This window comes from Ambystoma mexicanum, chromosome 6q (assembly GCF_040938575.1).
Source record: "Ambystoma mexicanum isolate Mex_15411 chromosome 6q, UKY_AmexF1_1, whole genome shotgun sequence".
NCBI lineage: Eukaryota > Metazoa > Chordata > Amphibia > Caudata > Ambystomatidae > Ambystoma > Ambystoma mexicanum.
In genome coordinates this window covers 1471687325-1471711099 of record NC_090937.1, presented here as the reverse complement: position 1 = coordinate 1471711099, position 23775 = coordinate 1471687325, and the positions used below count along the sequence as shown (strand labels likewise).

The following is a 23775-nucleotide window of genomic DNA, read 5'->3' as shown; positions in this document are numbered from 1 at the left end:
CATTGACATCTGAGAGTTTCTGCTTCTGAAGTGATCATATTGAATCCCTCAATAAAAATAGTTTGATGTAAGATAGTGAACCCAGCTAGGTTTATAGCAGAGCCAGTCACTGAAGGAGAGCCGATTCATGACTGTGCAAATTACGAAGAAGTCTATGATGAAATCCCCAGGATGAAGGAAAATGCCTTGGCAGGAGGAGAGAGGATCGATCAAAATGACGGACAAAGATATACAGGCGTCGCTGTGGTGAAACACATAGCAAATGGAGAATTGTGAGTACTTGTTAGAGCGCGAATACCATCCCATTACTCAGCACAGGCTGCACAATTATTGGCGTTGATACACGCCATTGAGAATCACGCAGACCAGGAAGTAATGGTGTAAGTAACTCCGCCTATGTGACATCAGTGCACGCTGGACTAGCGCGATGGAAAAGGAGGGGCTACCTCCGAGCAGATGGCACGCTAGTGCAGCACACAGCCTTATTGGACAGGCTGATGAAGGCACTACAGCTCCCAGTGGGCATAGAGATTGTGAAATGCGCCGCCCACACGAAAGGGACAGATTTTATCCCGCGAGGAAACCAAGCAGCAAACACAGAAGTCAAGCGTATGGTATCCAAAAGTGAGACGATTATGGAAGTGGTAGTTGCCTGTACCAATGAAAGAATGTTGATTGCACGAACAACACCTGAAGCTTATTATAGCCTTGGGGAAACACAGCTGATGGAACTGCAAGGGGAGGCACCAGAGGAGGAAATAAACCTATGGAAATGTCGAGGGTGTTCTTTAAACCCCTCTGACAGTTTGTGGCGACAAGACAGCACTGGTAAACCCGCAATGCCTGTAGCCCTACTAAAAATAGCGCTGGAGCAGTTACATTACCAGCGCATATGACAAAGGAGAATCTAGCAGCAACGCTCGCGGAAGACTGGTTCATAACGAATTTATCTGAGCATGTTACATTCTTTATGGTGAACTACATAATCTGCCAGCAATTCACTGCTGGGCACACAGTAAAAGTTATGAGAGGAGTCATCCCCAAGCAAAACGGGCCTTTTCAGCACTTTCATGTCGATTACGTTGACATGATTCAAGTATGCACCCGGTACAGATACTTAATTGTTGTGGTGTGTCCATTCTCTAGATGGATAGAGGCAGGTCCATGTACACACCCAAACGCTACCTGTGCAGCAACATTTTTAGTGCGTGAAGTGTTCCCAAGGTGGGGGGTGTGCGAAGTCATGAGATCAGATAATGGCCCTCACTTTGTTAATGAAGTATTTGAACAGATTAACTTGCTGATTGGTATAAAGCACAAGTTCTCGTCGGCTTATCACCCACAAGGTAATGGTGTCTGTGAGAAGCTCAACGGCTTGTTGAAGGAGAGAATAGCCAAGTTGAAGCTTACTCTAAGGAGGGGATGGTTGCACTGCGTTCCAGTGGCAGTGTATGCACTTCGGAACCAACCAGGCTCCGACCATCATCTTACGCCACACGAGATAGCCACAGGATGAACAATGAGAACTCCCCTAACACCCCCGAGATAGAGCTAGATGTGATGCCCAGTCAAAAGGAGAGGTTTTAGGGTCTGAAATGCAAAACTATCTGAACTGCATGACATCTTGCCTTACTGCAATTTCAGGCCAGCTGCAGCAACAATGAAAAGGGCGCAGCACAGCACATAGGAGACACTGCAACAGACCCAGTTCAAGGTCTACTTGTTCCACTCGTCTTCCCTGGAGACACCGCCTTTGTGAAAAACCATACAAGGAAAAGGTGGGACGAGCCATGATTCAACGGTCCTTTTATCGTAGAGGACTGCACTCCATCCGCTGTGAAGCTATAGGGCAGGAGAGCATGGATTTTTCTCAGTGATTTCAAACCTTATATCAGAGAAGGCCCCCTGCCTGCATCCTAACGAGAGGAATCGACGAACGATGGGGAAGAACCAGAGTACGTGCAGACGAGATCCATGACGAGGAAGAAGGACGCATGACCAGCAAAACAAAGACAAGGAACTTTTTGCAAGTTGTGGCTTAATTTGGACACTTCCTCCAAGCAAAAAAAGGGGATAAGGACATAAAAACAGACACTCTGGGCATCCAGGTTGCAGGGTGAATAAGACAATTGTGCGTATAAGCCACAACATATTCTGTTGATTTGAACTTTTGGACTGAGGCACACTTAAGCGTTGATGTGAAAAAAAACTGACATTTTGACAGAGGATATTTACATTGGAAGCAAATCCAGTATCCCGATTCATTCAGTACAGAGACCTTATTCTGAATCATTTATGGTGTCCCACAGTAGAGACATAACAAAGGACCTAGTCGCCTTTTTCCGCTTAGTACTAAGATCATACCCGTCACTTGTAGGGAGGCTCACCAGTGTCAGACTTTTTACAAGATCCTGAAAACGAAAAGACAATAAGACAACTCCTCACTGTCACTGCCAAACAACTTATCCTACTCCCAGAGTACAGTGAGAAGGAATCAAATGTCCCCAACAAAGGCGGAAATAAATGAGCTCGTCAACACACTGTTCTTTCGCATAATCGAAGACTGTCCAACTCTTTATTGGAAGAACGACAGACACTCACGTTTCTCCGAGACCCAGCAAACACAGAACATTTAAGCCATCTCTTAAATAAGATAGTCATTCAGTCGCACTCCACACGATCGGACAGCGCAGACATTGTTTACATCAAGGACAAAACAATCCCCCAGCAAGACAGTGTAACGCTCACCTGATTCCCACGGAGGCGCTGATCTTGGCAGGAAGGTGTCTGACTCGAACGGTGATGTGCAGAACCCGATGGGCTTCTGGGGTCGAACCTCTTCGCACTGTGTGTCGAACTCGTAGGGTGAGGTTTCTGCAGGTGAAAGAATATGGGGGTTAATGGTCTGGGTTGTTCAATGTCCCTCTTCCTCTCTCTCCCTCTCCGTAGAGCCCCCAGGTCAACGTGCTCACCTTAGATAGGTGAATGCTGGGCTCTCCATCTGCGTCTGGTGCAGGGCGCTGTTGCCAGTTCCTTCACTGGTGAAACATAGGCCTCTTGGACTCAGAAGACCGTTACCGTCGTTAACTGCACGAGCGGTGAGTTTCCAGACACCTTTTAAGTCTTTATTTTCTTGGGACCAGAAGTTGCTTCAGCTCATCTCCACTCCTGGATTTACTCACTCTGTATAACAACCCCTTCTCTCTTATGAAACGTGGACCTTGTCCCGTAGGATCTTCTAATGCTCGCTCTCGAGCATACTGAAGTAATGGATCCAGCGCTTGAGCGGACCTAAAACTATCGCCACCCTCTTCCAACCTCCAAATCAACTGCTAACGGAAGCATATTCTTATTCTTCCATTCCTTTTTTTGAATTCTCTTCAATTTCTTGCTTTTAGGTTGCTTACAGGAGGGGGCGTAGATTTCTTCTCCACTGAAAGGGGCCTTTTCCCACCAGCTCTTCTCAATTGCATGTATTATCTTAGGAAATTCAGGTATGTCGGAGCCAACTAATGAGGGTTTTGGTAAAGAGGGTAGTACGGCTGCTTTCACTCCCAATTCCTCCCCTCCCAATTTGATCTGTATGTACTTTGATGGATAAGCCTTTACATCCCCATGTACACAGCGAACTGGGATCTCCCCTGAGGAATTATAACTTTCACCTACCAATTCTGACGTCACGGCAGTCTGAAGGCTTCCCGAGTCGACTAGGGCAGTTGTAGGTTTTCCATCCACCTCAGCCTTGCACGTATATAGGTACTGTGACTGCCTTCCAGGCGCTTGTTCAAAGTATTCACTCTCTTTAATGGAGTCGAAGACCCCCACATCCATTGGTTCCGTTTTTGGTTTCTTTGGGCAAAATCTGGCAAGGTGGCCCCAGTCTCCGCAGTCAAAACATTGAGGTCCTCGAACGGTTGAGGTGGAAGGCCGATAATTTATGGGACCCTCACTGTTGGGTCTGGACCGTAGCACTTCCCCTTCTGGCTTCCTCAGCATGGAGTGGGGCCATCTTGTTTAAGGCCCAGCTTTATTATTTGTTGTATGTGCTTTATACGCTGTTGTATAGGATATCATCCGTCCCTGGCCTGCTTTCTGATAAGCGGAGGCCACATCTACCGCTTCCTGTAGAGACAGTCGATGTTGTTTGACCCATCTCTGCACAGGACCGGGAAGGGCCTCAATGAACTGCTCCAAGATCACTTTTTCTGTTATTTCATATGTAGCGGTCAGACTAGGTTGTAACCATTTCTCCGCCAGTTCCTTTACCCTATAAAATAACTGTCTGGGGGTTTCCTCTCCAGTCAATTTGAATTCTCTAAACTTGATTCGGTACATTTCCTCATCATGTCCCATTCGTTCCAGCACCACTTTCTTCATATCTCCGTATAGGGTATCTCCCGTTGGGTTTGCGGTCTGATAGGCTGACTGCATTTCCCCGGTCATTAATGGTGCAATGTAATGGCACCATCTCTCGGCTGGCCACTGGGCGTTCCTAGCTACCCTTTCGAAGTTTACAAAAAAATGGGCTGGATCTTCCCCAGTCGCGTATTTTTGCAAGACAGATGTAGGTACTTGAGGGTTGTTCCTGGTATTAGTAACTTCTAATAATTGTGCTTGTTGTATTTGTAATGCTTGCTGAAAAGCTAGTCTGTCCGCTTGGGCCTGTTGATTCTGCATTTGCAAGGCCTGCTGTAACAGTTGTTGCCCCTCACTTAGGGTCTTGATAAATTCCTCCATTGCGTTCTCTCTAACCCACTCTGACACCAAACTGATAGCCTGTCTTCAATATTGTATAAATAAAAGTCTGAGACAACAAGTAGTTTGTATGGAGTTCAACGAGAACCCAAATAATTTTATTAACCAGTGTTTTTCCTTCTTTCTTTCCGATGCAGCTTTAAAGAAAAGGATACGTCTTTACTGCTGGATCTTGCAAACTTGGTATCAAGATTGGCATCTCTTCCGGCTCAAGGTAAGTTGTCTGTGTCTTTAGTCTACATTGACTCCCTCCTTTGTGGTCTGATGTTACTTCCCTCATTCCGTCATACAGTTTTTTTAAACAAAATGTCTCTCTTTCTCTTCTCTATTCAATGACTTTTCCCTTGACTTCCTCAGTTTAGTTTTTTATATTCTCTTTTCCTCAGGGTAACCTTCTATGTTTGTTTTCTCACTTTGCACCAACTTGTCTTCTAACACTTCTGACAATATATATATTTTTTTTTTTTTAGAGGCTAATGTTGGTAGTCCCTGTTCAGAACACACAGGACAGAGTCTATGCAGCTTCTCTTATACGATGTATTTCGTTTCATATGAAGCGGTAAACACGCCTTTAAACTTCCCTCTTAACTTAGCTCCTGCTCATAGGGATATTGGATTCAACATCTCACACTCTTCATCTCCTTATAGTTATATCCTCAAAGAAATTCTTCAGGTGGCTGTTTATCTACACAGCGACGTATAGCAGTCTTTATCAGACATTCGACCCCATAGGGATGTCCATTAAACAAAGCGTTTTCCCTACCTACAGTTCCCTGAAGTCTATAACAATATCCCTCATTCAGGGGTCCGATACTAGTAGCAAGACATCGTCGGGTTCTCCCGTATGATTTCCTGATCTTACTTGTTTACCGGCGCAACGGCGCCTACTGCTTCCTTCTGCAAGGACATCCGCGATCAGCTGTTCCCTTCCGGACACGGCTGTCTTCTTTTGATTCAGCCCGACGCTTCTCTCGGCCAAGCAAGCGACAACGATCGCTGTGTTCAAACTCACGAAAAACAACAAAACAAAAACTCGTCAGACTGCACAACGGCGCAACTTTGTATCGATGTATTTAAATTTCAGGCCGAAGCCAACAGCGCCTTCCTTTTTCAAGGCTCCTCTTCAATACGCCCAGGCATAACCGTCCTTTTCCCCTTCTTCCACGCGAGACCCCGTCTCCTAGGTAACAAAACATGACAGCCAGGGCCATTAGAGGAAAGTCCATACACAGACCAAACAAACAGGACTTCCTGGTTATACCTTCAATATGTATTACTGTATACGTGAGTCTACCACGTTTAAAGACACCAGGACTGAAGCAGAGTCGAGGAGTGAACTTGGAGCTTACGTACTTTGAACAGGCACAGTAAAGGAATTCACTGAAATGTTATTCCATTAAATTTTTCCCATAGGCTAGCTAAGGAACTGTATCCTGCACCAAAAGACAATTTGTCACTCACAAGAGGGGGGGACACTTGTAAAGCAACTGACACTTGACAGAACTCGAAGAACAATATTGGGTGGGGGAATGATAACAGTGACATTTGTTGAACGATTAAGATGGGGGTCCAGAGCAGCAACCTGGTCCTCCCACAAGAAGAGAGGCGTCCTCGCTTCTCTGGAAGGAAATACTGTCGACTAACATATAGAACCATAAAGTACTTATGCATCAAATTTGTCATTATTTTTCGGTCATTAACGATCAGAACTGCATTCTTTATTGGTGCACAAAGTGTTCCAATTTCAGTACACCCACCTGATGATACACGCATGAAACTCACAAAAGCACCCAGACCTTATATAGTCATTCCAGTCCCTAGAAAATCTGATGGTAGAGTAAATTAACTTGAAATGAACGTGAATAATAGTGATAATCAAACACTTATGGTAACGAATGAGCAGGAAAGCGGGAGACTGGGTCGGCATGAAATTAATGAAGAAAAAACACCAACAACCACACATACACGCACTCACGCACCAGGCCTAGTATAAATGACTGCAGAACCAAACGAAAGCAGAGAAGACGAGACTTCCCGCCATAAGGAACTTCACAGAAGATGGTGTGGGAAAACAAGAATTAAGAGAAAGACCAACAGAAGCAGTCATATTAGAAACTTTTGAGAAAGCAAAAGCCAACTCGGAAAAACTCTGTACGAACGCAACTGATAGTACTCATTCCCATACATAGCCAGAGCGAGGAAACTACAAGAGGAACTGAAGAACAAAACAGCAGAGACGGTATTGCCAAGCACACATGTTCTAACACAAAGGACAAGTACCAGGTCTACAATACAGCCATATACCGGACCAGTGTCAGGCTGGTTGGCATGGGCAATTGCACACAGCAGAGAAAAGATGCAGGAGGACCAGGAAAGAGCTGCCAGACTCCTGTCCACTCAAATAGCACAGATGAAGAGACCTGCACCATGGACCAGGAGACCTGAGAATCCTCCAGCAAGAAAAAGCCATACAGATGAATTTAGGGATGTAGTTACAGCAAACTACAGGAAAACATTAAGAATCAAGAGAAGAATCTAGGAAACAACATTTGGTACCAGCACACGAAAGAAGTTGGAAGACGAAATTCAGAAGGAGAATGCTTTGTTTGTGCACTTCTATCGTACAGCATGGGGGAAGTCCAAGATCTTTGTTGCTGTAGAAATTGATGTCCCGACAGCACACCGTCTCTCACACGTAGCAATGTGCAAGGACAGAGGCCAGTTCATGGCAGCTTATCCCGATGAAGATGATTATGTTCAGGACATTAAGACGAGAAATGGAGCTCATACTAGCAATCACGTGATCAGGTACGAGAAACCTGAAGTTAAAGGAGCAGGAATAAAATGAGAAATAAACCCGAGACTCAATGTCCAAGGGAAAAATCCAAAAGGAGGCTCACATTTGGAAGAACAGAGGCCAAATGCAGATTTGGGCAACAGTACTTTCACCAAACGGATGGGAGCAAGGAGTAGTGATATGCCGAGCATGGATGGTCCTTGGAGCCTGCAAGGAAGCAATTGAGAACTCACAAAGACTGTGCAAATCAGTATGTCCAAAACTCGCAAAACTGCCGACATGGGTCGAAGACAGGAGGACCCTTGCAGATAGTGCCACTAAAAAACCCGAAATTGTGCTTCAGGAAGAATGGCACTAGGAAAATGGAAGAGAATCAGAACTGGACAAATCTTTGATGCTCCATAAATGGTAGATGGAACCACAAAAATTACAGATTATTATTGGGCATGCGGACCCAAAGCACACATCAGACTGCCGAAAAACTGGGGAGGCATATGCATAATAGTGAATGTCCACGTTCCAGCATTAGTGATCCCGAAAAGCGACCTGAACATTGACAGTTTCCCGAAAGCAGATGCTCACTTGAAGAGGTCGTCTGTGGAACTGATAACTCGAATGAAGAGAGAATTACTTTTCTGCCAAATCAGAAGCATTTCATGCAATCCCATATGAACACATGCTGTTCAGCCTCACCTCACGATGTTTATGCCACGTATCCCCCAAGTTGGAGTAAACACTAAATGGTTGCAGATACCCAGATTGGAATTGTTAGACAAGCAACACGACCATAAAAGAATTCAATGCAATCAAGGAAGAGCTAAGAGCAATCCGACTGATGACTCTCCAGAACAGATATGTCCTTGACATGATCACAGCTATGGATGGAGGAGTTTGTGCAAAAATCGGAGAATCGTGTTGCACATTTATACCTTCTCACGACGAAGAAAATGGAACTCTAACAGAAGCTATAGGAATGCTGACGAAGCTACAGAACCAGATGTTCAAGAAACTGACGAAGTTGACGATGACAGCTGATTTTGATAACTATTCTCGTGGGTCCCACAATGGATAGCAGACATATTAAAGTTTCTGGGAGCCCTGCTATTGATATCACTAGGATTTTGTGTCATCAAGATAATAATCTCACAATGCCTAACACTGCGAAGAAAGCCATAGGGATGAAGATCATGATTGATGTCAAGCCAGGATGGAAGCCTAGAGATCTAACTGATGATGAAATTAGAGACTTTGTGAAGGCCAGCGAGGTACAAAGTTTCCCAGAAAACGCAGAAATTATGAAGGAAAATGATTTACTGCAGCCCAAATGGACAATGGCAATTAATGACATGGAATAAAGAAGATGCAAGAACAGCAGGAAGCCTGAAAGGAGTGATAAAAATGTGGACTCCAAAGAGACACTTCTTCAAACATTCATGTACAAACCCAGAAGATGAAGGAATGAACCCAGAAGATGAAATGAAAATGAATACAGAAGAACCAAGTAAGATGAATCCAAAGGAGGAAGTGGTCGATGAATCGACCAGAGGGGGTAGTAGAGGAGGTCCCAGATAAAGCCTGCACTCCCTTCGCCCATTTCAAAGTACCAGGAACTTTCGCACCAAAGTATGTGACGTATGATGAGCAAATAAACCAGCAGAGTGCAGTAGGGCTCTGCCCAGTGCTCATCAGAAGAACACCTGTTGAAGTACCGATACCCAGAAACCCATGGACAGTAAGGTATCCATTGAGAAAACCCTACCAACAAATAAGACGAAATGAAGATAATCTAAACACTGTCCCGGAAAAAACCCAAAAGGCCTTAATGGAAGACGAATGGTGACGTCACGAAGGCCCGAACAGACTTGCAAGTAGAAGATATGACGACCCAAGAATGACAAGAGACGAAAATTCCATGAATAAGGATATCGTGAACCTAGAAGAGACTATTCTGAAATATAAAGAAGCTTAAGATGTAAAGCAGGATGAAGTCATTCAACCTGCATATGCTTGAAACCGCAACATAGCTAAGAAAACAGTGTGGCTTGCTATGCTTCGTAGAATATAGACCGCGGCAAGCGCCACCTATACATATCTACCTCAACAAGCACATTATACAAGTGCAAGTCCACTTTACGCAAAAGCAGAATCAACTCGGGTTACTAGAGGCCAAACAGGACAGGATTTGTATTACAGCTAAAACGAGAAGAGATGGCTGAATCGAAACTCAGCAGAGGCAACGTGAGCCAGGAAGAGCCAAGGTCAGACCAATAGAAGGAGCGAACAGTAGCTTTGCGGAATCGAAACTTAACAGAATTGTGAGTCTAGAAAAAAGGCACTTCCGTAGCATAAACGGTATATTATGTTGGCCTAAAACCAACCGCATCACCTAGTTCTTATCGCCAGTATAGAATCATCAGTATAACCATATAGCGTCCATTTTGATGGGATAGAATTCGCCATTTTGGTAATTTTTGCTTTTCTTGCTTCTGTTCAAACTGCTTTGCTGTGTGTGAATTCTATTTCGTTCTTGCTCATGCATAGAGCAAATCCACAAGTTACATGTTGAAACGCAGCCCAGACAACCCAGACAGCAATGCCCCGATCTCCTCCCTCACAAGTCCTTGCACAAGCAACAAGGCATTTAATCACTACGCAGGTGCAAGCTAGACTCGCTGGAGCGGCAGAAACTATAGGAACGAACAGTTAAAGGCTGAATTATGCTCTCTTCTGTGGCCACCTCCTTCATTGAGCCCCTGTAGATCGAGCGGACCTCTAGCCCACGAATAGAAACTTGAAAATAGTAAGGCCTGGAATGTGTCTCTCCCCTGCACGCAGCTTGCTTGTGAGAACAAAAGCAGTATGTTTCCTAAAACAAAGACTAGTGTCTGCATCTGTAAAAATTGCAAACTGTTGCTGAATAAATGACTGAAGGGTGTCATATTTGTCATAATTGTCAATCATCAAACCATTGCGAAGAAAGACATTATGGGCGGTTTTTGAATGTGTCACTACTGCTAATATGATGATCATTTTGTATATATGTAACTGATGTAAAATGCTCGCTCTCTTGCATCCCACAAGGTTGTGGGACGCGAGACCCAGTCGGCCGACAGACTATTTACTTTGCAATAAACCCTAAATTTTGGGAATTTAACCTTGTGTCTGGCTTATCAGTTTGTGTGTGTTGATTGTGCCTTGTTTCCATACGCGAGGGTCCCCTAGGGCCCCCATCAGAATAGCCTATCTCAGGAGGCTGAAATAAGGAGGCATAGGCAGGTGGCAAGCCAAATAAGAACTAAATGCACAAATTGAGGGAAACTCTGCAGATTCAGTGTGAGTAACACATGACCATACGAGCGAGAAGGAGCACAGGTTCACACCTACGCTTGGCAGCCGCCCATACAGATCGATCATAACTTTTCCTGACAAGAAGACAGTTTTGAGGTCACCACAGCCAACTAATTGACACATAGCCACTAAAGTAATGATGGATTGAAGGAAGGCCAGGTGAATCGTGGGGCACCCTGCACCTGGCTGCCCATTCTGCGTGCTGCTAAGTAAAGTGGACATTTATGCATGGGGTTGAAGCCAATCACAATGGACCAAATAATCTAGGGTCCTATAGATAGCAGAACCAATGGGACGTTGTACTCGACGTCCACAATAGTAAAGTCAGAAGGTAGGGTTTAAACGCCCACCTGATGGGGTTTAATCCAATCCTCTCACTCGGTTACCATATACAGATATAGTACCTATAGTAAAGTTACCTTTTCCTAACCAATATCATGTCAACTTTTGAGTGTTAGACGTCAATGATGACGAGTTTTGAGTATAAATGTTACTGTTTTTATGAAGTTTGCGGGAGTTGAAGCGAGACGGACTATTGCATCACTGTTGATTTCCATGTCTCTCTGTTTTTTATACTCATCATTAAACGGACTCCCCTTTGCCAAACCATTGAATTTTCCTTATTGATTGGTGTTGGAATAATATACCTGCATCCCCATCCATCTCAAAGGTGCAGCTATCTCGTCTTCAAGTACGTACGGCGGAGCAAACCCCGACTCTATGTGCCAGCTAGGGGATCTCCCCAGTACACTGGTGTGTGCTGGACCCACAAAAGAAAAGAAAAAAAGTAAGAACAGTTTTCACTATTCTTGCGAAATGAAGTTCACACGAGAATGTCATTAAAAAAAAATGAATTCCAAGGGACTCCCCAGTAACGCTGCACAGAGGGTTCTGGGCGTCACAAGTAAAAAGCAGATGTCTGTATTAAACATATGGAGGTTACCAAACTCCATAAAACAGTAAGAATAAAAGTCCCACTCAGAGAAAACAAAGAGTGAGTGGTAAAATGTACCACTCACTCAGAAGATCAAAATAAAAAAATACAAAAAAAGGCCAGAGTGCTGGAGGTCTCTGACGTTAAAGGGAATTGAGAGTAGCCGCTCACTGTTGGGAGTTGTTGCTTACTCCCTTTGCCTATGCAGAGCGACAGGCTTTCACCTCCCCCCCACCACCACCACCACCACATCCTCCCCTAACTCTATTCTTACCAGAGCCCCTGCTGGGGGAGTCTTGTACTCTCCTCCAGGGGTGGAGGGATGGCTCTAGAGATCAGGTTGATAAGAATCACATCAAAAGCCATGCTCGGGCAAAGATTTCTCGAAATGTTTTCATGTCATTCAGGCACCACCTAGTGTACCATATTTGTCTTGATGCATATAAAAAAAAAATCCACATGTACTAAATTCACACTGACCTCGCCTTGAATTTCCAGCATAGTAAGCAGCCTTCTCCGCCTTTGCAGCTATTTTCTCAAGTAAAACCTTCCTTTTATACAGATCTTCAAAGTGGTGATTCCTCAAATGGGTAGTTTTAACTTTTCTCACAGGTGAACCTTCATCTTCAGAGGGGGAATCCAGTAGTTTTGGTAGTTCTGGACTTTTGCTAGGCTGTGGCACAGTTCGGGGAATCTCCCTCTGAAATAAGAGCTGAGTAGGGAAACTGTCTTTAACATCTGTAGTTTCAAAACCATTACTAAAAGCATCAGTTTTGATGAAGGACTCGAATATATTTTTCGGCTTGCTGCGCTTCTCATTATTCATTCGGTCAGTCCAAGAGAGGAAACTGGGAGCGAGTGGCTGTGCTGTGAAGCTGCTGCTCCCTTCTGCTGGATATTTTGCCTCCCCAATTTCACTTGTACCAAACACTTTAGGTAAAAAGGCAGTACTACAAAATATATTTGTATCGTCTGGAATGTTCATTGCAAAATTGAAACCAGATGGTCTTTCTTCCGATGCATTTGGTTTGAAAAGTCTAAAAAACAAAAAAAAATATATACATACAATGAATAGAAAAAGGGCAACAATTGTTCCAACAAATGATTTCCCAAACCAAACTGGTACCAAATAAACAATCACACATTTAACTAAATTAGGAATCCAAGATTTGGTTTCCTATAGATGGTGGTTTAACTCTAAGGTATCGGTCCAAAATGTTGTGGCGACATTACCGATACTGTGCCTTTGCACAAAACAAAAATCCTGACCCCTCATTACACCAACTAAGGGGAGCAGGGCTTTACCCCGCTTCCATTTGATGGAGCAGGGGGACAAGAATGTTACTAAAAAAATAAAAATGTTTTAAAAAGAAAAACCTGCATTGCCTGCTCTGACCCATGCAAGTGGGAGGAACCGAAGCCACAGGGACAGAGATGAGTTGGCAGCACAGTTGTGTGCTGCCATAGGGAGGAGGAGGAGGAGGCGGCAGGTTGCGGGCCAAAGTGATCTATGTGATTGCTGCACCGTAATGGAAGTAGTTTTTTGAAAGTTGACATTATGGGTGGCACAGTGCGAGTTAATCATTACCTTGGGTCTGAACACCCATTCATACATTCTTAGAATAAAGTGCTAGATAACAAACAGACTGCAACAGCAGAAAGTAAAGATGCTCAGTTTTGTTAGAAAGCCTCACTTACAATTAACCAAATCGCACACCAGTATTTGAATTCCTTTTCAAAAGCTCAATTTTCAGTGTACCATGCAGTGGAAATGTGCCAGACAGTGGTAAATAATGCTCACTCTCTCGTACTTGTTAACCACTCAAAACTTTGTACAGACCATGGGATGCAGTTGTATTGGGTTAGGAGGGAAATTGTATCAAGACAGCACGGGTACGAACAAAAAGGTCAGTAACAGAATTGTGTACAAATCCCAATCATAAACAGAATGAAAAGTAAACATTTACATTGTATGGAACTCTGGAAAGCCCCCTACCACCAAATACACACCTGCAGTTACAAATCTCTTGGAAGGCTGATACAATTTTTAAGGCTACAATAAAAGCCTCAACATTAACACTCTTAGGAATATTTGAGCTGAGAGCTAAATGCTTACCCAAAAGGAGATGGTGCACCAAAACTGGGAGGAGAGTTGGCTAGCGGAGGCGTATCCTGTCTGCGATCTTTGCTTGTAGGAGTTGCAGCTGTGCAGCCTAGCAGTGCTTCACCAAAAACCGGAACATGCTGTGTTGGCTGTAGAATAGGAGGGGTCTGCGAGAAACATTGAAATATCAATTAGCTAAAAAGGGCGATTCAAGCAAGCATTTTATTGAATGGCATTTATTGGAAAAGTTACATTTTGCTTCAATGGGAACACTAAGTTGGCTGGGGGCCGCTCACCACACATGAAAACACATTTTAAGAACTTTGGCCAACCTTGACATTGGTCTGTCCCTCTACAGGTGCATGTCAATTAAATAAGACACTAACAGCATGCTGGTACTAAACATGCCCAGCCTCCGATAACACTTCAGGTTACTTCTCTTTTTCCACCAAAGTTAAAAACCAAACTACAATTGTCAGTTAAAAATGTGGTCCAAAATGGAGGATCTGTGGAGGCTGTGAAAGCTATGTCAGCTGCTGGTACCATGTCATGAACTATATAATAGCTCTAGGATTCTTGGGCATTTGGATACAAAAAGAAGTGGCAATGAATTTTGTTACGATTGCCTTGCAGGAGTCAGGGATGAAACTCAGGCACAAGTTAACAATGTATTTAGTGAAATATGTTAATTGAAAAAAGGGTTGGGAAAGGGCCTCTCTGACCCTGCTCCAAGAGGAATTTCCATACCTCAGTACAAAAGCAGAGTCAAGGTTAGATACATGAACTAAGTCACCCATGCAAGGATGTATAGGGAACTGCAGTCCCTCTCTGCTTTCCTGCCTGCCTGCAGTCTTTCTACAGCGTTTGTGAACAAAAGCTCCAGTACTCACGCGGAGCGGCACGCGGAGTTGGCTCGCTGAGGTGCGAGCAGTCAACTGCAGTCTACTGAGGCTAGGAGGTATGGACCCACAAATGGCCCCCTTGCTCCCTAGACCTGAAGTCGCCATGGACAATTCTGTACTTTCTCTTCCCCACCCCCAAGTGAAAAGTCCACCTGGCAGGGTACTTAGAAGCCAATATCTCTGCCTGGAAAAGCAGAAAGACTCACAAAACTTACACGGCAAGACAAAACCGGGGAAGTAATGTCAGTTCTGATATTATTCCACCGGAAAAAAATGACATCTTCGCCCTCTCTGGCGTCCTCCACCCTAATGGCTTCCTGTCACCTAGAGGAAGAGAGTTGCAAGGTCGTGAGTGCCCAGAACGTACTAAATGACACTTTCCTCCCCCCCCCCCCCCCCCCCGGTGCTCTGGAGGGTCCATCGGATGAAAATTCGGAGTCCTCCATCCCCCTTTCACACAGGCGCCCCCCCCAGCTGTCTCTGAACACTTGGAGGCCAACCTGTTTTGGATTTGCGGAGGGAGGGTTGTTGTCCTGTATGGGATCCATCGCTGGAGGTAGGGAGCTTGTCTTTTTTCCTCGATCCCTCCGCTGTCGACTGCACGCGCCCTGCAGGCCTCCGCCGCGGCAAGTGAGGTTGAGCCTAGCGGAGTCGAAGGACCCTGCGGGGCCAATCTCAGCTTGCGGGCTGCCAGCTGGCGTCTCCCGTGGCTCCTCTTCTCCTCTTTCTCCGTGGTCGGGTCACGGAGCCCCATCGGAGGGAGTGGCGAGCTGTGGCGGGCCCCCAGAGGATCCAGGCCAGCCCAGCCGCCAGACATCCACACAGGCGGAAGTTCATGCTTGTCAACCACCACGAGTGCCAATGGTTGACAGTGTAGACGCAGAGCTTCTCTCTGCCGCCACCTTGTGGCCAAGCCAAACCGCAAGAAAATCAGCCGATTCCACTTCTGCTGCCATCAGTTCTTGTGAAAATGAGTCTACAGATGTAACCCAGGAGCGACTAATTGCTGCAAATTCATCAAACGCTTTGGCCAGCGATGCCATCGCCCAGAAGAGACTTCGCAATGGCTCGATTGAAAAAAAAGAGCACCATCAAGGAAGATCGTAAAGGATCTGGGGGAGCCCTTGGATCACGGCACCCAACAACTCAAAAGAGCTACCCACCAGAAACTAAAAAAAGGTGACTCAGTGAAATCAACTTTCCCGAATCTCCCGACATCACACTTTTTTCAAGCAATCAAAAGAAGATAACAGAACCAGATACTGAACTCTCTGATGCAGAAATCCTTGACGTTCCGCGGGAAGTCCCTTTAGATCCAACAGAAAAGGAAAAAAAAAAACAGCGGGCAATGACCATAGTGTAACTGAGGCCCCAGGCCGTCAGGAAAACATACCATGCTCTAGCAGCCGGGGAGATATGGACGCACAAGGTAACGTGGCCAATTCTTACCGAAAAGATGCATGAATATCGGCAACAAATTTGCTTGACGAAGAAGTACCAGCGCATCGCTCCGAAAAAGGTGGATTGGGGAACAATTTATTAATACCATCAACTATTACTGCTCCAATGTTCGGAACGGACCAAAGTAGGCCATCCCCGCCTAAAAAGGCCCAACCGGACGTAAGGAACAAGTCTCTCCCCAAAGTGACTCAGCCGGTGCTGGCATCATATGGCCAAAAAACAATTCTGACTCTCCATCTGGAAGACCGTCATTATATAACGATCTACCAAAAGACACCTCAACACTGGCGAGAAATAGAAGACCCAGCGACATGGTTGGAAACCTACCTAAAGACATGCCATCAAAAAAAACGGACCTGGTTACTATGTCTGCCATAACAGTGGGTCTCGCACCATTTGTAAAAGTATACGACTCAATGAAAGATTCGATAACCCCGGTTTCGGCTTTAAATGCCAAAGTAACCTTCTTGGAAGGGTTCATCACCGCTCTAACCCAACAAAACGCTGAGAAAGAAAGCCAATGGGATTCCAAAATCACCCGGCTTGAGAATTTAATCATCACACTAAGCAATGCAAGTAAGCCTGGAGAAAACAATCTAAACCTCCAGTCAGAAAGCCTCCCCTTGTCAAATCCAAAGGACTATCAATCAAAAGGTGAAAAGGTATACCAAACCGTGATAAACCAGCGACCAAACTCTGCGTCATGACACGAGAAAAAAAGCAAAGAAGCTCTAAAAGTGCCACTAATCTTCAAGATTCCTAAACCAACCGTTTCAACTCATGAAAAAATGACAACCACTTATGTGGCCCCTCAAGCTCCAGTACGTCATAATTCAGAACTTGAACAAACCATAATCAAACTCGATAATTCTCGGCCAATTGAGGCAGGGTCTTTGGGAAATTCATCACTCTTAAATCTTACTGTTCACCTGAACGAAGAGGAAACTAGCCTAGAGACAAACCCAAATGACGTAGAAAAACCTCTGATTCTGAACACAACCAAGTTCTCAGAAACAAATCGAACAAAAGACACCACTTGTAAGGGGGGTGAAAAAGAAGCAACTGACCTACCTTCTAAAGAACGAAATGTTCCACCAGAACAACACGATAATGTCCCTCAAATGACAAAAACTGGAAACTGTGGGACCAAGGACTGCACAGGGAAAACGCCCCGATTGGATTCCAAGACAATTTCCAACCGGGTCTACAAAATGCAACAACTTGCACCCGGGAAAAACGTTCTAGTCTTGAACAGAAAGATGGTTTTAAAAATCCTCACCAATATACCAGCATTGAAATTGGTGGATCTTGCATTGGTGGAACCATATCATAGAGATGGAAAGGCTAAAGCCCATCTCCACGTCAAAAATCCTGTGGACCTAAACTTTAAAAAAGAGGTGAATGCGTCGTTGAACCAAATGGGTTTCTGGCTAGTTGAAATCCCTGTGTCTGAACTAACCGCAAAGATCCCTCCCTCTTTAAACAGCTCGGCGGAAAAGCATTCGGAACATCATCCCAATACTGAAGACCATCTTGTAGGTAGAAGAAGAGTGGCCTTCAGGGAGAAACCCCAACCCAGCCGTGGGAAGATTTAGATCGAGACTCCATTCATCCAATACTAACACAAACTATCGAAAAGTTCAACACGAAGTCAAAAAGGAGGTCAAATCCCAGAAGGGAAAAAAAAAATAAAAAATAAAAAAATATAAAAATAAAATCGCAGACGTCTGGATTCTATTGACGAAAGTGCTGATTGGGCCCACAATAAAAAATGGGAACCGGCAGGGCCTTGCAGATGGTTGAAAAAGGTTAAATCCAAACCCCCAAAATTAACAACTAAAAGATTCAGCGACGTCTACTGTAGCTCTACAACCGGAATGTCCTCCAAAGAAAAGGAGTATCATGTGTTCTTGGAACAAGAGGGGCAACGACCATTTGACAAAGCCAGACGCATTTGACTTGAGCCATTTTGACATTATTTGTCTCCAGGAGACATGGCTAAGCGAAACTCCAGTCCTTGATGGATACGAAACATACATCTCTCCAGCGGTGAAAGGTTTGTTTGGAAGACCCTCTTCAGGCCTTCTAACTGCAATCAAAATTGGATCGGGCATTTCTATTAAAAAGAAAGTGGCCGAATCATACGGTATGTTAGCTCTTTTAGCTGAGTGGTTCCATACAGAGACTGCACCAAGGAGTAAAGTGAAATCTAACCTCGCCATCATTAATGTTTATTGGAATCCGCAGAGAATAAGCAACACGGAATTTTGTGACAACATCGCGGAAAAAATAGACTATTTCACTACTGAATTGGCAACTGACCACATTATAATCTGTAGCGACTTAAACGCTAGAGTCGATCAACCTCCTTCTACCCGCTATCTTTGCCCCTACGCTGTGAGAGGCGCGCTATGGTCTGATTTCATGGACACAAGAAAATGCTACAACGTTGCATCAGCTCAAGGCCAGCTCCCATGGATTCCAACTTGGGAACGAGTGGAAGTCAGCAACGCTGGATCACATTTTTTATTTCATATTCTCTTCTCCCTTGTGTTGACTTTGAGGTATACAGAACTAAATCCAGTGACCATAACCTTTTGACAATGACTCTCGAGTCAGAAACCATTTCTAAGCAAGTCTACCCATTCGAGGTGGAGGTAGCACGGAAGTCGTCGCAAATTCAACTCACAGCGACCAACATCAAGGAAATCGCCAAGAAATTTGATGCACTCAGCAAAAGCACGATGGACCCACCAAACAGATCAACCTACATTCCCTTGTTTCTGCCACACAGGAAAGAAAAAGGAATCTGTACCCGACCTAAAGGGAAAGGTGTACAGGAGTATGACATCGAACTGGTTATGAAACGAAAACAAGTGCGTAAACTGAATCGCTTAGCCAGAGTCTCCAATAACTTCGAGCAAAAAGCCATTGCCAAAGCGGCAACCAGATCATATAAATCCTGGCTGAGACAGCATAAAGGAACAATGTACCAGAATGACTCTGAGCAAATGCTGAAGACATTAACATCGAAAAATCCTAGAGAATTCTGGGCTTTGATCAAAGATAAAAACGACGAGACAAACAATCAATTGTCTAACGCTGTATCGGAACAGGCGTGGATAACCTTCTCATCACAATTTGCTCCTATACCGCAAACTGCCAGTAATTACACATGTGATATAACATCGTCGTGGGAAGATCTGGCAGATCAAGATGAAATCTTTGCAACAATCCTGAAATTAAAAACTTCTAGGGCACCTGGTCCAGATGGTTTGACCAACGTAGACCTAAAACAACATCCCGAGGATTGGGCCGCCCTAATCACAAAAATCTTCAAGCAATGTATGATTACTCCTCCTCGACATCATGGGCAAGATCTTTGCTACCCTGTCACTAACCAGGTTTCACAAATGGGCGAGATCTGCGCCCTGTCTGGACAAATTTCAAACGGGCTTTGTTAAGAACGCAAGCACCAGCATCAACATCCTTATTCTGAACATCATAAAAGAAAAATGTTAGGAATGGTGCTCCAGTACTCTACATTGCGTTCATAGACTTGACACAAGCATTTGACAAGATCAGCCGCCAAAAGCTGTGGGCGAAATGAACAAAGTGGAACTGCCCTGCAAAATTTTAGGCCCGGTGATCGCACTACACACGGATACCAAACTCAGAGTTCGTCTAAAACAGCAAGGGATGTTATCGGACCAATTTCCATCAGAGCGTGGCGTGAAGCAGGGATGCCCGCTCGCTCCGCCCCTATTCATTGCCTTTATGGGAGACTTCCAGTATAAACAACCAGCGGTCAGAGCCTTCCCGCCCAAACTGGGCAATACCGCAATATCTAGACTGCTATATGCCGACGACTTGATCCTCATGGATCAAACCCAAATTTGTCTCCAGCGCCAACTCACCAACTTGGCAAAGTACATTGATAACGATCTGGAGATAAACATCGATAAATCGAAAATATTGACGATGTGGAATAGTCTTTCAGCAACTACAGACCGAGGCCACTGGTACATAAATAACATAAAAGTTGAAACCGTCTCTACTATGAAATATTTGGGAATCATGATAGATTCAAAAAGGTCAGAAAGTGCGACCCATTCAGCCCTATGGTCAAAAATCAAAATCTTGACAACCCAAACTAAACTAGTAGACCGGAAATACGGTAAATTCTCACTTCTTCCGGCGATCCAATTTTACAAACAAAAAGGTAGTGCCATCAATAATATATGGCATTGACGCTGCGCTGAACATTGACAACACCATATGGACAAAGCTGGAAGGTTACTTATGGAAAACCGTGGTAGGTCTGCCAAAATCCTCATCTATCTCAGCTGTCAGACGGTAATTGGGTTTACTATCACTCCAAGCATCAGTCGACCAAAGTCAGGTGAGACTCTTTCGGAAAATCATTCTCCCAGATGCTCTCCCGATCTACAAGCTGGTCCAGAGCGAACTCAGACATGGCCGCTGCAGGGCCTTAAATAACTGGGAACAAAAACTATCAGATTTGGCCTGCTCATCAGAAGACCTCATTCTGAACCCCAACAAAATCAAGAAAAAAATAGCACAAGAAGATTGGATCCAAACCGGCGAGAAAGTAATAGGAAATAAGCTATTGGCTCATTTACCAGCAACAACAAACAAACTCAATCAACCAATGAACTGTTGCATACAATTCCCTAATAAAAAAATGCAGAAAACTTTTATGAGAATAAGATTCAATCAACTGTCAACGCAGGAAATTATAGCCATCCGTACGAAAACTGAAGAACGAACTTGTAGACTTTGTTCGGACCCAGAAACAGTGGAAACGTTAAGACATTTACTTCTGTCTTGCACCAGAACCGTGTTTTTGCAGGATGCCTACTTGCTGCCTCTGATGCACGATGTATCCCTCCAAGAGGAAAACACATGGTGGTGCCGTCTGATCGCAGGAGATATAACCAAGTGGTCAACAGCGGCAGTAAAGATTTTAGAAGCAGCATTGAGTTTAACCCAGAACTTGTAAATTAACCGAGTGTTACTTAACGAATTTTGATGTTTCCTGTAAATTTGGATACTACGTGTTTTTCGAACATCATGCTTTCTGGTTTTGCTTCTTTAGGTTTTCTTTTTCTTCTGCTTCTTTTTTTTCTTTTATACTGATATTACTCATTTTTGTGAAATGTGTTCCATTACGAAACAACGTCTTGTAAAAATCAAATTGTTTTTGATTGCAAACAAGTACATAATAAAAATAATACCTTAAACCAAAACGAGGATCTGTCCGTCAGGATGTCAAAATCAAACCGGTCCTTGTGTATGAAAGTTATTTTCTGTCCCTCACACTATGAGCTAAACTAGAAGGTGAAAAGGGAAATATCTTTAACCAAGGGGAGGAGTCGTGCTTTGCAAGGCTTCTTTAGTCGAGGCGAATTCAGAGCTTCAGAACTGCAGAAGGTCTTCACCGGGCAAACCAACGGTCCAGGAGTTGCAGCAAGCTTCTCTTCCAAGTTCTTTAGATTCGTTCGTCCAGCGGTGGACTTTGCCTTCCTTGCAAAAGACCCCGCCTTTTATGCAAGCCTGTCCCATTCATTTGCTGCCTGGCTGTCACTCACACAACAGCGTGGCTGTCCTCCAATAGTGCATTCCTGTAACCAAGGAAACTAAGCACAGGGAGTTTCTGGCACCTCCTCGCTATACTGCAGCTGCAATTGCAGCCTGCGATAAAAACACTCAATGGTAGGAAAAAATAAACCACTGCCAATGTTGGCCTTCAGCCTGCTGGAGGTAAGAATGGACGTGACACCGGAGGGATCACAATAAGAAAATACTTTATTCTCCGACAGGATACCAACTGCCGTTCCCTTTCTCCCCTGCCCACTCCCACACCATCCCATGTGGTCACATGCTCCCTTCTTAAAGGGGCAGTGTCGCGTAACATCTCCCCCAGACAAATGTCCCAACATCTATTCAGCATTCCTCTATGAGGAGAGGTGGTCTTCTGACAATCCATTGGGCCGCTCATCTCTCTCCTCTCCTGACGACGGCTCCAAGGTATCCGCCGGCTCAGTCGCATGGCGACTAGTTTCTTTTGGGGGAAGACACAACTCATCCCTCACCTCTCGTGGTGGAGGATCAGGATCCACCTGCAAGGGTCCTTCCTCTTCTCTTTTTGACAAACTTCTTAAACTGGGAACTGTTTCTCATAATTTCTATGACCGCATTTTCTGCTGTGACCATGGTTCCTCTGATGGAGGTGGTGTTCATTGGCTGGGGCCAAACCGGGCGTCCGTCTTCTTGGATATAGGTTGCTGTACCAACACTTCATCCACCTGGAACTCCTTTGATCGTGCCCCTCTCCTTATGTCAGTCTCTATTCGAGTTCTCTTTCCACTCCTGTTCCCTCCGTATAACCTCAGGGTCACCTTCCCGTTGTGAACTCAGGTGCCTCACGATGCGCATGCGTACTCCATATCGCACCATAAGTTCAGCTGGTGCTCTGTTGCTGACCTCATGAGAAGTATTTCTGTAGTCCCGAAGTAATCGCCATAGTGTCTGATGGAGGTCAGTTCCTTCAAAGTGGGCCCTCTGCATCGTTTTCTTGATGGAGGCCATGAATCACTCAGCCATCCTATTTGCTTGGGGCCACCTCGGGGTAATTTTCTGGTGTGTGAACCCCACATGGTTTGCAAAGGAGGCAAACTCATGCCCACTGAATGGAGGTCCGTTGTCAGACTTGATGGTATCAGGTCCCCCAGTCGGTTAGCACTTCCTCAAATGTCGCAATCACCTGGTTGAATGCAGTGGTTGCTATATTTTTTACTATGGGGAACCTGGAGTGTTTGTCTATAAATAGGAGGAGGTATTCACCAGATTCCATGCGTACATAGAAATCAACAGCCACTTTTCCCGGGGTCTTGCAGGAATGCGTGTTGGCTGTGTAGTGACAGGCGGCTGTGCATTGGGATGCTATGCAGTTTTTTACCCATCTGTCTACGATGGAATCCAGAAACGGGAACCACACATGACAGCAGAGTTGTCGCTTGATGTTATCTGTGCCTCGGTGTCCCTCGTGCACGGTTTTGATTACTTCTTCCCCGAGTGCCGCGGGTATTACTAGCTGGCATCCTCTTAGTAACAAGGAATGGTCCTTCACAGCTATTTCCGTGCGTATCTTGGCCAGGGGCTCTATGTCTACCTTGCACACCCAGTGGTGGTTTAGCACTGCTCGACGACAATTCCTCCACTTGTTTTCGGTTAGGCTAATAGCCAACATCAAGGAGGGGTCAGGAGCGGAGACATTTGCTACCATCTGCAGTGATACAGCCGGTGGGAGTGCATTAGCGGCCACATAGTTTATGTATTCCACTTCACCTGCTCTGGGTGTCAGTTTTCCTGCCGGGTGGCGTGACATAGTATGCGGGGTTATATTCGGCCCAGGCATATGTATGCTGTCAAAATCATACTCTTGCAGTCT

The 23775-nt window shown here is 44.8% G+C and overlaps 1 protein-coding gene across 1 annotated transcript in view; it reads right to left on the bottom strand.

The window, feature by feature from the left end:
- Positions 1 to 23775, bottom strand: part of KDM3A (lysine demethylase 3A) — a 331646-nt gene that overhangs the window by 243467 nt on the left and 64404 nt on the right. Inside the window, exons 9-10 of the mRNA XM_069632181.1 lie at positions 13951 to 14105; positions 12315 to 12871 (exon numbers count right to left, since the gene is read on the bottom strand). Of these exons, the coding sequence (XP_069488282.1) occupies positions 12315 to 12871; positions 13951 to 14105 (712 nt within the window). The remainder of the gene's footprint in view (positions 1 to 12314; positions 12872 to 13950; positions 14106 to 23775) is intronic.